Consider the following 16,936-nt stretch of genomic DNA (forward strand, 5'->3'; position numbering starts at 1 on the left):
ATTAATATAAACTCATGATTTTCAATAACTAGAAACATAAAAATAAATATCAGTGCAGATGTGTAACTATATATTCACACTGACACACACAAATAGATTCCCCAACCTCAAGGGGCCTGGGAGCAATAGCACCCAAGCAGCAATCAGCACACCCTCAATAAATAACCAAGTGTCCTTTGTACTGGACTCTGGTTGGCAATTACCATCTTGCAGGATATCGAGAAACAAGTGGAAAGATGTTGAAAACATCCCTAGTTGATAGTCAGACTGCATCTTCTTAAGAGGAAACAAAAAGGAAGAAATTGTAATTGTGAGGCTACCTCATAAAGATTTTATTTACCCTAAGATCTTAGAAAGAAAACACTCCATTTCTTATTCTACTAGTAAATGTAAGCCTGCCAGTTTTATTCTAATACTTTTTGGCTGCCCTTGGCATTTCAAATGTTATCAAACACTTTAACTGCCCTTTTTTCAAATCTGTAACTCTTACTCTAAGAAACAAGCTAGCATAGAGTGGCTCTATCACTTTGGAGCCCCTCTGCTGCACTGGTCTTTAGAGCTCACAGTATACCCTTAGAGGTGGGACAGCTACACTGCCCTGAGTAGATCTGATTTTCAAAATAGAGTCCAAAGACACTAGCAGTTAGGTCATCAAGGTGAGTAATGATTGGGGGCTGGAAAATAAAGGCACAACGAGGCCAGAATCTCCCAACTATTTTAACTAATAGTACAAAGTCATCAAGTGTAGTGTTTCTCAAAGTAACTTTTTGAGGATAATGTAAATTTAGCTGAAAAAGCAGAATAGCTTCATGGTCACACATCAGATATGTCATATGTATGAGCTCACAGCATTAATAGATAGCCCTTACCAACATATACCTACACGGTCCTACCAAGCCACTTAAAATTCAGAATACTTCGATCCGAAGGGCTGACTGCAGCTACTAATATAAGTTTTATACAAAAAGTAGCATGATCCCTTAGCATGAATTTGTTCGACACAGTGAACTGTCAGCCTGACTGACAAAAGGCTCCAGAGGACATAACTGATTTGGGGCAGGAGGGAGAGCGCTCTCAAGATGACAGTCACCAAAGAGAGACCTAAAACCCCCTTCCACCCCTTGGGCTGAATGCAGCACCCCCACCCTCAGTGCCAGACATCCATCTCCAACAGAAGAGACAAACACAGCTTCATGGTCCAAGCATGTGGTGATTTTTATTAAGAATAACTTTGGTTCTAAGAATTCCACCCTCAATTCTGTAATACTTTCCATTAAAAACAATTGTACAAGAGCAAATACAAAAAATATTAAATTATGAAAACAAATCCATTAAGGCTCCCTTTATATATATTATATACACTCAAACAAGTCAAGATTTTTCAGAGTAGAAGAATAAAGTCAACTGTTTGTTGTAGCTTAGAAAGCAACACTACTTTACTACCAGGAGACTAGAAAACACCGAACTAGTTTAAGAAAACCATGGAGTGGAAAAATGGAGCCATTTTGGTCAAAAAGTGGCTCAAAGCACAAAACTGCTTGTATGTTCACGAGTCCTAGGAGTTTGGACTGTCCAGTATGAATGCGTGGAGGAGAGACGGGCACGCTCTGAAACTCAGGCTTGTGAGCCTAGCTGATCTGACAACTTCAGAGAGCTTCTCACCTGTACATCCCACTGTTTGGTCATAGACATCACTTCACACTATTTACAAGTCTTTTGGCCAGACTTTGTACTATTCACCACACGTCAGTGTGCAGACTGGTGAGCGAGACTGGGAGGGACATGTTTTTGTAATTCTTCTTCCCAGTGAGGAATGAATTCTGGGTAAGTTCTAGGAAGAGAATCGGTCCTGCTAACGGGGCCGCTCAGGGCCCTTGAGAATTTTATCAAGTGGCAGAACTGCTTTAAGGGCACAGGACTTAAGATCCAACATCCAGTTAGGTGAAAAGCTATGAGCCAGTCCTGAATCTTCATTTTGCAAATCTCATCATCAGCCCAAATACACAAAGAAAGCACTCCAATCAACGTGTGATCAGAAAGGTACTTTGAAGATGATCATTTAGCATACTTTCTTCTCTTAAAGCTTAGAGGGATGGAAAAAAAACAGTTACCACTCCATCCTCCGAAAGCAAACTATTAGAGAGCAATATTTTATCTTAAGCATCTCATGTTTTTCATTAATACTTGCTGACAAGAAATCACCCGCTTCAGGTGTAACCGACATGTCCTCTGACTAGCTGTACATTGTCATCGTGGTTACCTTTATCTTGTTCACAAGAGGGTTGAATATGAACCTGTCAGCTATGAAAACTAAAGCATTCCCACAGAAAGCTAATTTCTACTATGCTTATTAGGATTAAAAGCTTGGGATCCAGTTTTAAAAGAAGTTTAAGATGACTCTTCACTATAGAAATGATTGGCTGGATCATCTCAATGGATGTTACAATCCATATAAATTCCTCCAGATCACCCCAAATAGAATATACCCCTGCCCATACCAGCAGTAATAAAATGCATTTTGCGTCAGGATTTTGCTGCTCGCCCGGGACTTCACTTGGAGTAGCAAGCTGGCTAGCATGCAGAAGCTGGACAGCCTCTCCCCTCACCTCAGTGCTTCCTGAGAGGCAGGACAGTAGTCATCACCGCCAACAGGACAGTGGAACAATCTTTCTTCACAAGAAAAAAAAAAAAAAAAGGCAAAGCAATATGTGATCTTTAATCTGAAATTTTCAAAACTTGGATTTAATGATACTCAAAATGTACAAATGCTACCAACCTTCCACCTAGGCCTCCTAGAGACCAACCTACATTTGTTTCACATTAGAATACCCAAAGAACTCCTCCTCGCCCAGCTCCCAGTGGGAGCGCCCCTCACAGTGCTCTCAAAGATTTGTACCCTCTACTTTTGACACTGAAGTTGGGCAATATGGACTAGTTTTTCTTCTCCAACGAACTGGGAGACTGTTTCATATACAAGGACTAGCTCAGCAAGAAATTCAAAAGCGAAACAAAACAAAACGAAACAGAATTCTAACAGTTATCAAAGCAATAGGTGGATTTATGTGATGTTCCTTCTCCAAACTGGAATGTCATCATGGAACATTCTAGTATCAGAGAATGCAAAGGAATTAAAATAAGATCAAGATGAACATTTATGTGTTTTTCTGTATCTTTTATATGTATTTGTTCCCATATTTTTATGATTTTTTTCCCATATTTTTAACCTTCTCAACCTATTTCTGAATCTGAATGTCAACGAGGGTAAAAGCTGTGCTCAATATTAATACTCTCGGGTCTCAGTATAACACAGGTCCAAGTGTAACGAAATGGGACAGCTCTGGAGTCTCAAAAGGGACTTTAGACATGTTGGGTGTAACAGGTCAAATACTGTCCTATCTGATCTAAATTATCTAACAGAAAACTAAAGGAAAAAACAAAACACATTTTCTTTAGGTTTTAGAAGAAAAAAGGCTCTATGCCCCCATTAAACTTGGATTAGAAGGAAAAACCAAGTAGTGCAACTTTCTAGAATTTATTCCAGTGTCCTCTTTCTTTTTTGCTGTTGTGGGGTTTTTGTTTTTGTTTAAGTCTTTGAACACAGGTTCACTTATCCCAACTTAAGTGCTGGTCAACATCCTTCGTTTGGCGAATAGGAATCGCAACGGTCACAGATCATTTATCCACCCAGATTGTAGGAAAACCAAAACCAAATCCTTCTTAAAGTAACAGTTCTCTGCTGGCTGGGCTTCTCGCCAGGGGCTTCGGCCCTGAGATTAAGTGTTGAGGAGGCGCGTGCTCACAGCTTCCCCGCGTGATGGCCCAGGCGCGCCGTCTCCGTCGCTGGGGCCTACGACTCCTGCACTTGGGCCACTTCTTGGCCTGTTCTCCTGAGATTGCCTTTAACCTTCACAAACTCTGGGGCATTTTCTTGTTCTTCTTGTAATTTCTGCTTCTCAAGTTCAAGCTAAATGAAATTCAGAAATAGGAAAATTATTTACATACTAAGAGCCTTTCCAAAACATTCCTTCACTTTCCAAAGTCCCTAACACCTTCTGTTTCCCAGTGGAAGACATTCTCTCCTGGTCTCCATCTTACGTGGATATACGCTCATCTGCACACGGGCCCTGGGCTCATCCTGTGTGGGAGCAGCAATCCCCTGGTTGGTACCACCAGCAATACCAGAGACAACGAGAACCCGAAATCAAAGCTAAGCAAACAAGCTCCTGAGACCAGGGTACAGTCGGCTCTGCGCACAGTTTCGGTGAAGTTGAATTTCACTCAATTGCTTGCGCTCCCGACACTCTGCTAGGAGTTCAGGGATATTCCCCAGTTTGGGCTTTTGCCTCCTGAATCTCTTCTAAGTCCTCAGTAGAATCCTTGTCTTTACTTTGAATGTATGTTAGCCCATTTGCTGACATTCTGTCTCATATTTTCCTTTTGTGCAATAAACATTTACATCTAATAGGTCTGGCAAATTCTGCTTGTTCCAACGGCCTTATTTCTCAGAACAGAAAAGATAACTTTGGAGGTGAGTCAAACAGAGAAAGACAAATACTGCATGATCTCTCTCATACGTGGAATCTAAAAAAACCCCAAAATTATAAAAGCAGAGAGTAAAATGGTGGCTCCCAGGGGCTGGGGAGGTGGGAGAGATGCTGCTTAAGGGTATGTACTTGCAGCCGGTAGATGCGGAAGTCCTGGAGACCCAACACACAGAACAGTGATTACAGTCAACAAGACTACTATGGACATCCAACTTGCTGAGTAACTAGATCTTCACTGTTCCCAGCACCAGGAGAAATGCAGCTCTGCGATGTGACAGAAGTGCTAAACATACCTCCGTAAAAATGTACCAAGTCAACACACTATGTGTCTTAAAGTTACACAATACTAAATGTCAGAATTATCTCAATAAAGGAAAAAAACAACTTTTCATCCCCATCACTCTTACCTGCTCCAGCTTCTGTTGCCGTTTTAATAGCTCTATTTCCAAGTCAGATTTCTTCTTTTGTGCTTCTTCTTCTTTCTGCTTTATTACTTGATCTCGTTTTCTCTTTTCCATTACTTTCTGCAATTCTGGCTTGTTTTGAGGGGCAAGACCCCTGCAAAAAAAGAAAGAAAGAAAAAACAAAATTAGAAAGTCTTAATCTAAAAAAAAGAAAAGAGAAGAAAACAAAGTTTTAATCCAATGGACACATCCTTCATAAACAGAAATTTAGTTTAAGGTATCAGCCACAGAAAACGAGTCTACTGAATTAGCATTACTGTGATGCCTACTACCAGTTAGTCAACACTGGTAGTACCAGAAATTCATGAGCATGAAAGAAAGGGCAAGAACAACTTCCAAGAGTAAGCATAATCCACTCATTCAATAAAAATCTATTGAGCACCTACTCTGTGCCAGATACTAGCCTATGCAAAGGTTAGTGAGAATGGTTTGGGATGGGGAAGGCTGGAACAGCATGCTCATTCAGTGGGGGTTATGATCCCTCATGATGATGATGGAGATGGAGAAGATGGCGGAGATGGAGAGGCCAGAGATGGTGGAGATGGTGATGATGGAGATGCCCAGAATATGAAGTGCCTCCACATGAAGTTTTAGGGGAGGCTTCCCAAGATGGAGCCCCCGATCCCATGTACTGAAAGTAGCCAGAGACAGGCTAGCACAGAAATTTAAATAGCAAAATGGCCCTGGACTCCCCTTCCAAAATTCTCGGATTTGTCAGAGAGCTCTTGAATATGTGCAGGTACATCTGAGATGTCGTCAGCTCCCGGGGGCACATTGCCACGGGGATCTCTGCTCCCAAGACTCCCAGTGCTCCTTGCAGACCACTTTGATGTGTAGTTTACTACTGATAATGGACGGACATCAGGCTGCAGGGAAGGTCTACATTTCTGACAGAGAAATAAGGCTGCCATCTCTTCAGATGGGCAGAAACAAAACCCAAACTTAGACCATTCACTAGCAACCCTCCACCCAGAATCTCTGGGGTAATTCAAGGGCATCTCCTTAGATGAAATATCTTTTGGAATGTCTAGATGGAATGTTAGGCAGGACACTCCTTGTCTCTAGTTTTCTACCACTTCCTCAAGACTTCTCCATCCAGGCTTTCAAGGTGCTGGCTCCTATCTTTCCTTTCTCTGTAGCAAGTCTCCACTAGCTCTAAGTCATCTCAACTTGATATTAACATTTACTAACAGCCTTTAAAATAAAAATGAAACCACAAAACAGGAAGAACACTGTCAGTTTCCGACAGCACAGGGCTTAAGTGACAGTGTGCGTAGTCACTCGCATGCATCCACGCACGTGCACACTTGACCCAACAGGGACTCAGGCTTTTCTGGGCAGCAAGAGGGGCCCTGATGAATCCACTGAACTGAGATGGGTCCAGGCACTCTCCCATGTACCTTCTGGTCCTGCTGATGGTGACTGCTAGTCTGTAAATCAGGAATGTCTACCTGAATGGTTGTTCTCTAAACTATGTCAATCAACCAATGTGTCTCAGCATCTAGGAGTCATCTGAGTAACCATTAAATCTAACAATTTCCGAGGTGTATGCTCTCAGCAACACACTCATCTCAATGTTCTTTCGAGCTCACACTATCATATCTGTGAATGAATTCTCAATTTCACACTTCTTCATTTATCTAACTATAATTTTTAGAAATTTGGCATCTCTTCTATCTAAATCACCAGTTTTTCAGAGTTGTGGTTTACAGACTAAAGATCAGTATATTCCATCGCTACAGATAAAGGATAGTCAAAATAACATACCATGTCTCCACTTTCCCAATTTTATACAAAAGCAGAACTTTTGATAAAAAAGGAGAAAAATACTAAAATTCATTCCAAAAAAGGAGGCAAAAGACATGTGTAACTTTTATAATTTATTTACAGTTTGTTTTGCAGTTACTAAGATCTTATGATGTCGACAGAAGTATGGACAGACGATTCTGGAAATTAAATATTACGTGCAATAAAAACTGCTTATGGTACTTTGCTCACAACAAATATAGGAAAATTTGTTTGTAAATAATCTGAGTGAAGACCTGCTTAGTTTCATGATTATTAAAATGCCTCAGTATGATACAACAGACAGAATTAAGGGATTTAAATTTGAGGATTAAGAATTTAGCTATCTGCATTCATTTAAATTTCAAACATTTTCCTTTCCCTTTATTTCACTGACAAAATTAACCTCAACGGTTATTAAATTCTCCCGGATTATGCAAAGGCTGTTGAACAAACTTTGATGTATGAACACTAAGCTGACATTCTGTTGCAGCCTATGAATGGGTTTAAGTAATATCCAGTATTCATTTTCTAGTCAAAGATTTCACACAATGGTGGCAGTAAGATAAAATACTTAGTCACAGAAGGCTCAGGAAAATGGTGCTTATCTGATAAATGCTCTGCACTTACAGCAGTCAAAAAGTCATACAAATTTAGTTAATATTTTATCACAGCGGATCACACTTCACTTTCTGTGCTGAATGGAAAAAGTCAAGCACTGCCCATACGATTCTGAGTCAAAAACTGGACCAGATTACAGAGAGTGTCCAAAGACAGAAACGAGCCTCTCTAAATCTCCTAAAGACTACAGTGTCATTCTGTGCACGGTTAATAGTTGATTTGCTTTAATTAATTGTGACATATAATTAACAAGTACTTGCAATTCCTTTATGACTGATAGGTACTCAAGTCCTGGTGGCTTTGAACTGCTCAACACCAACAGTTACTTCTGAGTCTGCTTCCTGTGGCTGTGATGTGACAGAAGGCCAAGACAATTTTTTAGAATACATGCCCTAGGGGCACCTGAGTGGTGCAGTAGATCTAGCATCTTACTCTCAGCTTTGGCTCAGATTGTGATCTCAGGGTTGTGGGATCGAGTCCCATGTCAGGATCCCCACTCAGCATGGAGTCCATTTAAGTTTCTCTTTCCTTCTCCCTTGCCCCTCCCCCATCTCTAAAATAAATTAATTAAAAAAAATTAATATGTGTTCTTTACAAAATAATGGGTTAGGTAATATATACATGTAAAATAAAAAGTAAAAGCACACCCAAACTCCTCCTGTTAAACAAATCTTGGGAGCACCACTTACCTTGTATTCTGTGTGGTCAGAATTGTACAAGGTAGAGGCCCTGGCCCCATGATGGTTCCCATTCCCACACCCAGAGATAACTGAGAGTCTGGTCTGCGCTCTTCCATACTTTCTACAGCCTTGCAGATCATGTCCTCATTCTTCCCAACATCTGCCCAAGACCTCACAGTACAGAGGTCCCCAAATTTTCCCACTTCCCTGACAGACATTTAGGTTGTTTCCCATTGTTCCCTGTTAAAAACAATGAGGCAATGAGCTTCCGTATACATGTACACTTACACTCTTATGTAAATATTTCTGTTGGCCAGATTCACAGATTCACAGACGTAGAACCACTGGCTAAGCTTCTACACATTTTATATTTTGATGGGTATTGCCAAACTGCCCTCCAAAAAAGGCTGCAACAATTTATATTTCCACCATCAGTGATGAAATGTACAGACAACTTTTAAAGTTGTGTTTTATATTTCACATAAACCACTGAGTACATCCAGGGGCAGACTGGAAGGGTCTACACTCACTCCACCTCTACCCCAGAGGCATAAAGCCCCTAAAGGGGAAATTCCCTCCTCACCTGGGAGCAAGTGGAGCCAGAGGCAAGGGCTGGCTCAGACCCTAACAGAACAGCTCCCCTACCCACACAGCCAAACATCTCCTGGCCCAATTTTTTATTTAGGATGGAGAGGGAGGGTTGTTTTGGATTTCAAGCCCTTCACCTTTAATCTTGGAATCCTCTGCTACGGCCTGTCTTATCTACATTTTTGCTTTGAGCCATTTCTACCTGCAGGCATTCTAAATGCAAAGACTTCTAACTCAGTTTCCCGTGTTTTTTCCCCACCTGATACAGCAGCAAGTATCTACTGAGGAACTCTATGTTTAGCAAAGCATGTAAGATGAAGATGGACTAAAAACACAGGGAAGTAGAAACCACTGACTGGAGGATACAAGCCAAAGAACCAATTTTAGGGATGTGTTTAAGTGACTGGGTATTCTCTAGGTGTGGCCAAAAGTACTCATTGTAGAGAAGACGGAATCCCTGTAAGTTATATAGGAATACCCCTATATTTTTAAGACTTCCTGAATGCTCATCTTGAAATAATGCCTCTTAAAATAATGTCACTGGGAACACCTACAGAACCGAAGAACCTGACCAAGGGTCCTCATAATCAGACCTAATGGCAGACTGCAACCAGCTCAAAATGTAAAGACTTTTAATCTGAAACTAACCAGTGACTGCTTTTATCTTATGATCTCTAAAATAGCACAGGGAGGGAAAACTGAATGGGAAGAAATCAGAGAGGGAGACAAATCATGAGAGACTCTGGAGTCCGGAACCAAACTGAGGGTTACAGAAGGATGGGGGCGGGGAGTAACAGGGGGTGGGGGAAGGGCACATGTGGTGATGAGCGCTGGGTGTTATATGCAACTAACGAATCATTAAACACTACGTCAAAAACTAATGATGTATTATATGTTGGCTAATTGAACATAATTAAAAAAAATAATAATAAAATGTAACCTCAAAAGTTCTGTGAAACAACTGCTCCAGGGCTTTGAGCCAAATTTGTGTCTCTGAAGAGCAAAGGTACAGGGCTCCACAGAACACTCGCGCCGTGTGGATCTCACTGCTGTCTCCCTCGCTTTTCTCTTCTCTTCTTTTTTTCTGACCAATATTATTACTCTACTTGACTTACCTGTATGAACTACCTTTCATTTTATGTTTATTCTCTGAGTTTTCTCTTATTTACCATGTCAAATAAGGGTGACCCGAGATAACACACACTGGGTTACTGGAAAGATCACTGGATAAGATAAAATAGAGAAGGCCCTTTACAAATTGTAGAAAAGCAAGCAGACTTTTGTTACGATACAAACCAGTAATCAAGTACAATTATCCTTTAACCAAACATATTATCCATGTGAAACTTCCTGTCATTTGGCACAAAAATTTAGAAATAAAAACCCCACAGTCCCTAGCAAGTATATTTAATGGAAGACAAATAAAAGAAAAAAACTGTTGGAGAGGTTTCACTTCACAAACCAGGTGTATTTCTAACGACAGGACTGTACCAAATTAAGACCTTATCTTGAAAGACCCGAAAACGTAGGATGAGATATATCCATTTGATTTTTTGAAACCTTCCTTCTTCCTGCCTTTTCCTTCTTTTGCCCTTTAGGGAAAAAGAGGGAAAAGCAATGGGGATTTCCTGACAATGCTCCATGGAAAGTGGAACATGGGACTAATAAGCATTTATTATACAGCAGTCATTTTAGTAGGTATTCATATATGTTATTATTTAAGTTTTAGAAGAAAGATATCTTTATCTTCCACTTTATAGATGAAGACATCTTTATATCTCAGGAAGGGGGAACTTGTCCCAGGTCAGAAAGATAGGTCAAGTTAAATGGCAAATGTGGATTTACATGATTTCCTCTAACCTCAAAGGATATCCTCTCTACACTATAGTGCTCAAGGGAACAGAGCATTCTCTAAAATTACTTGAGCTGGGCTAACTAAGGAGTCAACTGTGTAACAAATAAAGAAAAGAAATCATGGGCCAGAGAAAATCAGACAGAAGGGGGTCCATTTTCACAGAGAGTGCCTATTCTAGAAAATCTGGCAACAGATTCAATCATACAAACCTTTATGTTTTAGAGAGCTATAACCCAGGGTGCCAAATATATTTTTGTAGCCTGTAATTCAGAGAACAGTTGTTCTCCCAATTTTGGTTTTACCTTCGCTTCTATTGGGACTTGGAGCCTTTTCACAGATATAACAGGAAAACAAATAACAAAATCCAGTTTGAGCTAGAATGTCCTTCAGAGATGTCCCCTACTCCCATTTTACAGATAAGGGAATGGAGGTCCATGAATGAAAAGACAATCAGGAAACTAGTTAGTGGTGACTGCTACTCTTTAGGAGTGCATCAAACTTCTTCTTCTTCTTCTTTTTAAGATCTTATTTATTTGTCAGAGCGAGAGAGAATGAGCACACAAGCAGGGGGAGTGACAGGCAGAGGGAGAAGCAGGCTCCCTGCTGAGGAAAGAGCCTGATGTGGGACTCGATCCCAGGACCCTAGGATCACACCTGAGCCAAAGGAGATACTTATTAACTGACTGAGCCACCCAGGCATCCCTATATCAAACTTTTGATCTTCCTACCAAAATGCAGGCATCATTTCCCAGCCAAGACTGCCTCCAAATTCTGTGGCCCTGTTTAGGAATGTACATGTTCCTGTTTTGCTTTGGTCACAATAATACCAAATCTATATTTCTTTTATGTGACAAAGACAGTTAGAAGCTAAGCACTTACCCAGAAGGGATCAAACTTGCATTCAATTTAAGCAGCATGAATCCAATGGTATACTAGTGCATGCTGGTAACAAGGGAGGAAGGCACATTCCTAGCCTGGAGGAAGGGTGGAGTCACACTGAATTCCTCAACAGGAGTTATGAGTTCTGGCAGGGGTGCACTGGGGAAGAAGGACTGCCTCCACATCACCTCTAAAATTAGGCCTTCCCTTGAAAAACATGAACCTACTGTTTAACTTGGTCTATTTACCCTTCAGTGTAATGAGGGCTAACATGGTCTTGGTAAGGAGTTGGGTGATGACCAAACTGTGGTCCCACAATTCAGATCAACAGTTTCATTCTGTAGAACTGGGGATCATTCTGTAGAACTGGGGATAGTTCTAAGGGAAGCTTACTAGGTCTTTAAATAATATAAATAACTTTGTGTCCTAATGAATCAAAGTAGCTTTGTATCCTCAGCTCTCCTAGTCACCTGGCCCTGCCCAAAATCACTTAAAAAGCAGACTACATCAACCCAACATCCAAAAGTTTTTATGGTACATATGGAGCTAACAAATAGTTTACAAAGAAGATAAAAAGGTAAGGTGCCTGGGTGGCTTAGTCACTAAGCATCTGCCTTTGGCTTGGGTTGATTCTAGGGTCCTGGGATTGAGCCCTGCATCAGGCTCCCTGCTCAGCGGAAAGCCTGCTTCTCCCTCTCCCACTCCTTCTGCTGTGTTTCTTCTCATGCTGTGTCTCTGTCTCTCCCTGTCAAATAAATAAATCAAATAAAAAAAAAAAAAAGAGGATTAAAAAAGGTAAATGTTTTCTCCCCTCCGAAAAAATAATAAAAATGATCATAGTAATAATTGTAAATGTTACTTTAAAAAAAAAAGAGGGCTTTTGTTATTATTATTAAGTTGCAGTAGTTATAGAGACTTCTTCCTGCCACTCACAAATGCAGGCTGTATTTACCTTGGATTTCCACAATTCCCCAAACATAAGAGGAAAATTCAAATTTTTTACAAATTCAAGAAAGAATGTATTTCTTTTCAACTTAAGATACTCTCATTCATCCTTAATCGACGCCCTTCCAACCAAATTCCATTAATTCGTGTCCACTTGAGAAGGGGACAGGCTCTACTGCCCACAGCGTAAGAGCGGTAGTTGGCGGCTGTGCCTGCATGACCGGACTTCATGGAGGGATGCCTGGCTCATACCAGAAGGAATAAGGCAGCCTTAAATACAGTCAAGAAAAGAAAAAATCTCTTAAGTCAAAGTCCCCAAAGGAAGACTTTGCTCAAGAAACCACTGTACCTTTTTTGATTCATGAGAAGTTCTCTGTGAAGATCCTGATGGTTGCGGGACGTTTTGACAGGATTGACCAGTTTCTGAGGCCTAATTAGTTCAGGATTGTCATCTTCTATGTAGTCTGGCTCAGCCATGATGTTTCTTGGAATGAGATATGCGTCCTTAAATTCAGTATCCTCAGATGGGCCGTCTGAAATGGAAAGGTGAGAACATCTATAGGCTTTTCTGTGGACACGTCTCGCACAGTGAGGCACGCAACGACATGCAGTCCTCCTGGGCCCACCTCACTACTTCACCGAAAAGCTTTGTGGGGAGAGTCCGAGAGAGAGAAGAATGGCCTTGTTGTTCTGGGCAGCCCATAACTAAAGCAAAGGGGTCCCATAACCAGACTCTGGTCACTACTCCTCACACCTTGCGCTTCAGGTCACACACAGTGCGGCCCACCATGTCTAAATACCAACTTAAGCCCATTACAAGCATCTCAGGCACCAGACTGAGGTCCTTCACTGCTTCTTCCAGCTCCCTGCCCCCCTCAAATGAATACGCACTGGCAGTGTGCGGCGCCCTGACCTCCCTCAGCATCGGGAGGCTTCTGGAGCACACAGCACTGTTCCTCATGCAGCCTCTGACTGGAGTCTCCCTCCCCTTACGTGAGCACCCGGCTCACATCTCCCCAGCTCCCTCTCCAAACGTCCGCTCCTCAGAGAGGTCTGACCTCTCACCACCTTGCTTACACCTGCAATCCCACCCCCAGCCCTTCCCTGCTTTATCTTGACTGCTGATGTTGCTTATTTGCTACTGGCTCCCTAAAGCACATGCTCCTGAGGGCAAGACTTTCATCCTACCCCTTCTCCAGCTGCCCTGGAACAGTGTCAAGAAGGAAGGAAGTTCCAGGGAGGGAAGAAAGAAGGAGGAGGGTGGGCGGATACCTTGTAACAAGAGCCTAACCGCACAAGGATTTTAGCAGGGAGGACAGGCAGTCACTGGAGCACAGCAGGAGAAAACGATGCAGTGCCGGAGCAGAGTCCCATAGCCTTTCTGGGCCCAGACTCCAGATCAGTAAAGTGAAACAAACAGATGACAATCTCTCTGGTCCCCTCCCCCATGTTCAATTCTAGTTGTTGATTATATAATTCAAGTGCAGGTGTCCTTCCCACCAAAGATGCACCTGGACAGCAGCGCATCAACCCTATAACTAACTATCAAGGAGCAGTATGCAGCACAGTGAGCACATCTTGAATATATGTAATATTTAATCAGAAAGAAGAACACACTCAGTGAGGGCCAGAGCTGGGAGGAAGCAAGCTGACTAAGCATTGTGCTGGAAATCGCCCGCAGGTCCATCTGGCTGGCACCCAACTGCTGTAGACCCCCTAGGCTCTTTTCTTGCAGATGACCTTCATCCTGTTCCCCTGCCCCCAAAACCAATGTGACCAATATTTCAAGATAATTAACATGCCATTTTATGCTTCCCTATCCCTGTATGATGACTATTTCCCAAAGCAAAAATGAGATGCAGAGCCTGACTGTGGCAGAGTATCTGACACTGAGCTTTCCTCTCCAAGTCCAGAGAACAAGCTTACTAATTCTCTGGCCAGTTTTATGTCCCTAAAAAGAACAGTGATCACAGAACAGGGCAAGGTAGGGAGGGAGACCCACGTGTGAGTGGGCTCACACCCAGCACTGTCCACAAGGACATCAAGATAATAATCACTGCCGTGCCTTCATAGCCCAGCAGTGGTGTACACGTATTCCTGTCGTGAAACACATCCTAACACGGAGTAACCACAGCTTTCTGTCTATTCTCTCCAAGAGCTAGACCTACTACTTTACAGTTTCATATCCCCAAGTCCAGCAAAGTGACCGGCACATGGTAGAAGCTGAATAAATGTTGAACTCAATCAAATCTGGTCTAAACTGAAAATGTGGAGATGTCCTCCAGAAATAAGCTCAACGGAAGACAAGTTCCGTCTTTATTTCTGCCCCTGACATCAACGCACTGAGCAAACATCTAAGTAAATGTGTGCACATGGGGGCTGGACAGAGGGAGGAGAGAACACACAGTGTGTTTCCATGGACTCTGGGCATGGGGGTGCAGGGTGGACAGTGGAAAGAATAGAGATGTGTTTTCAACCAAAATTTTCAAAACAAACAAAAAATGGGTCCAGTGGCAGTCAGCTACAAGCAGGAGCTTTGCTTTCAAAGCCGTTAAAGATATTTTCCTGAGCCATAAATGATCCCAAAACACTGGTCTACTCTTCTGTGTCCAACGGGAAATGACATTCGAAGTGGCAGCCAGCAACTACCCAGAGCCAGTACATGACTACATCTCATTCTAGCAACAACCTGATTGCAGAAGAACTAGGGTTTTCACTTTGCAGATAATAAAATGGAGAAACAAACATTAAACAACTTCTCCGTTCTAATAATCACCAGTAAGGTAAACCTCAAACTAAAATGAATGTCCTCTTGTCTCAAAACCCATGTTCTGTCTACCAAATCTGTTATTTTTATAGCAAAGTCTTTCGAAGATTAATGTAAAAATAAAGAGGTTAAAAACCCAAAGAATAAATAAATCAGCTAAAATAGAAAAACTATAGATGCATTCTTCCTCTATATATTTTAGGTTAAATGGCATTAATTGAAGCTCAAAATTACAGAACTTTAAGACATGTATAACAAATGACACCAAATATTCCTTGAACACAACTTGCATTGATCTTTTAAATAAGAATGCCTGCAACCGTCACTGAATGGAGAATGACAAACCTTGCACATGGCGAATCAGTGATCCCATCACAGCCAGCCTGACCTTCACGGGCTGCCCCACACAAAAATGTGCTTCTTGGTGGAAATGTGAAATGCGCCACACACACCTCTGTGCAGTCCCAGTTGTCTTTAAAAGCCAATAGCAGTTTCATTCTCGTTAATCAGTAGACAAGAAAGCCTATAGGATTCCATAAAAGGATCTATTTCTCTGCTCTAAACCATGGATAATCTCCATGACACCATATCAAAACAGATTACAGCCTCCTAAGGTCAATATTACAGGGGGGGGGGGGCGGTAAGCCCTGCGGATACGTGGAAGAAGAGCACTCCAGATGGAGGGAAGAGTTCGAGCAAAGGCCACAAGGCAGGAGCGTGCCTGATGGCTATGAGAAGTAGCAAAAAAACCAGTGTGGCAAGGATCGGTGAAGACAGAGGGGGAACAGCTGAGCAAGCCCGGATACTGTGGCCACAGTGTAGGGGCCATTGTATGGACATTGGCCTTGACTCTGGAGACAGTAGAAAAGCCATTCATGGTTTGAAGCAGAGAAGTGACAAGATCTGACTCCTATTTTTGGAAGACCACTCTTAGTTACTCAGTTTAGAATAGCAGCAGCAGGCAAGGAAAGAACTGGGCAGGGAGCTACTGCTGTGATGCGGGTGACAGATGGTGTAGACCAGGATAGTTGCAGCGCAGGTGGGGGGACAGATCGGTCAGGATAGATTTTGACTGGAAAGCCCTGGGATTTCCTGAAGAACTGGGTATGAGGTGGGAAAGGAAAGGCTGACTCCAAGGTTCCTGGCCCGAGCAATGAGAAGGTCAGCACTGTTGGCCAGGCACGGAGGCTATGAGGTGAGCTGCCTGGACAGGAGATGAGACCAGGAGTTCTGCTGGGACACACAGAATTTGAGGTACTCGCCAGACAGACATCTAAGTGGTGACAGTAAGAAGGCGAAGGCAGTTAGTGCTCAAACCCTGGGTGACTCTTTCCTTTGTGTCATGGTCTCCAGTGTCTCTCACTTCAGCCACTCCCCTCCACGCCGCCACCCCCTCATCCTCTTCTTTCCTGATTTCTCTTCAGATTTAGTATCTGGGAAGTGCGTCTTCTCCCAGATGACCAGCGCGGTCAGGTGGTAGTGTGTCTCCTGCTGGACTGAGGCAGACACCGGAGCAGGAGGGTGGGGGCAGGAGGAGTTGTGCTGCTTCAATTCTTTCTCACCGGTTTGCCCTTCTTCACAACTGGGGCTGGGAGAAGGGGCACGGAAGGCCCTCAGCCTGAGTCAAGTGGAACTCTGATGCTTGCCTGTGAACCAGACTAAATGAGTCTATGTAGCTCCTCATGAAGTAGACCATGCTGGAGCCTGGGAAAAGATCACTTAGGATGAAGGGGATGAACTGGCAAGGAGCAATCTCTGTGAATCTCCAGTACTCGTGGCAGTGGCTGCTGAAGTATCTGGAATCCGTA

The 16,936-nt window shown here is 42.6% G+C and overlaps 1 protein-coding gene across 6 annotated transcripts in view; it reads right to left on the bottom strand.

Annotated features, from left to right (window-relative positions):
* Positions 1-1,190: 1,190 nt before the first annotated feature.
* Positions 1,191-16,936, bottom strand: part of FAM107B (family with sequence similarity 107 member B) — a 75,375-nt gene continuing 59,629 nt past the window's right edge. For all 6 annotated transcript variants that reach the window (XM_045069172.1, XM_045069171.1, XM_045069175.1 and 3 more), the window contains 3 exons: positions 12,711-12,894; positions 4,952-5,102; positions 1,191-3,964 (listed from right to left, as the gene is read on the bottom strand). In XM_045069172.1, coding sequence (XP_044925107.1) covers positions 3,848-3,964; positions 4,952-5,102; positions 12,711-12,838 — 396 coding nt within the window. In that variant the 5' untranslated portion in view covers positions 12,839-12,894 and the 3' untranslated portion in view covers positions 1,191-3,847. The remainder of the gene's footprint in view (positions 3,965-4,951; positions 5,103-12,710; positions 12,895-16,936) is intronic.

The sequence above is a fragment of the Mustela putorius genome, unplaced genomic scaffold, assembly GCF_011764305.1.
Source record: "Mustela putorius furo isolate JIRA1106 unplaced genomic scaffold, ASM1176430v1.1 tig00003913_pilon_pilon_pilon, whole genome shotgun sequence".
Lineage (NCBI taxonomy): Eukaryota > Metazoa > Chordata > Mammalia > Carnivora > Mustelidae > Mustela > Mustela putorius.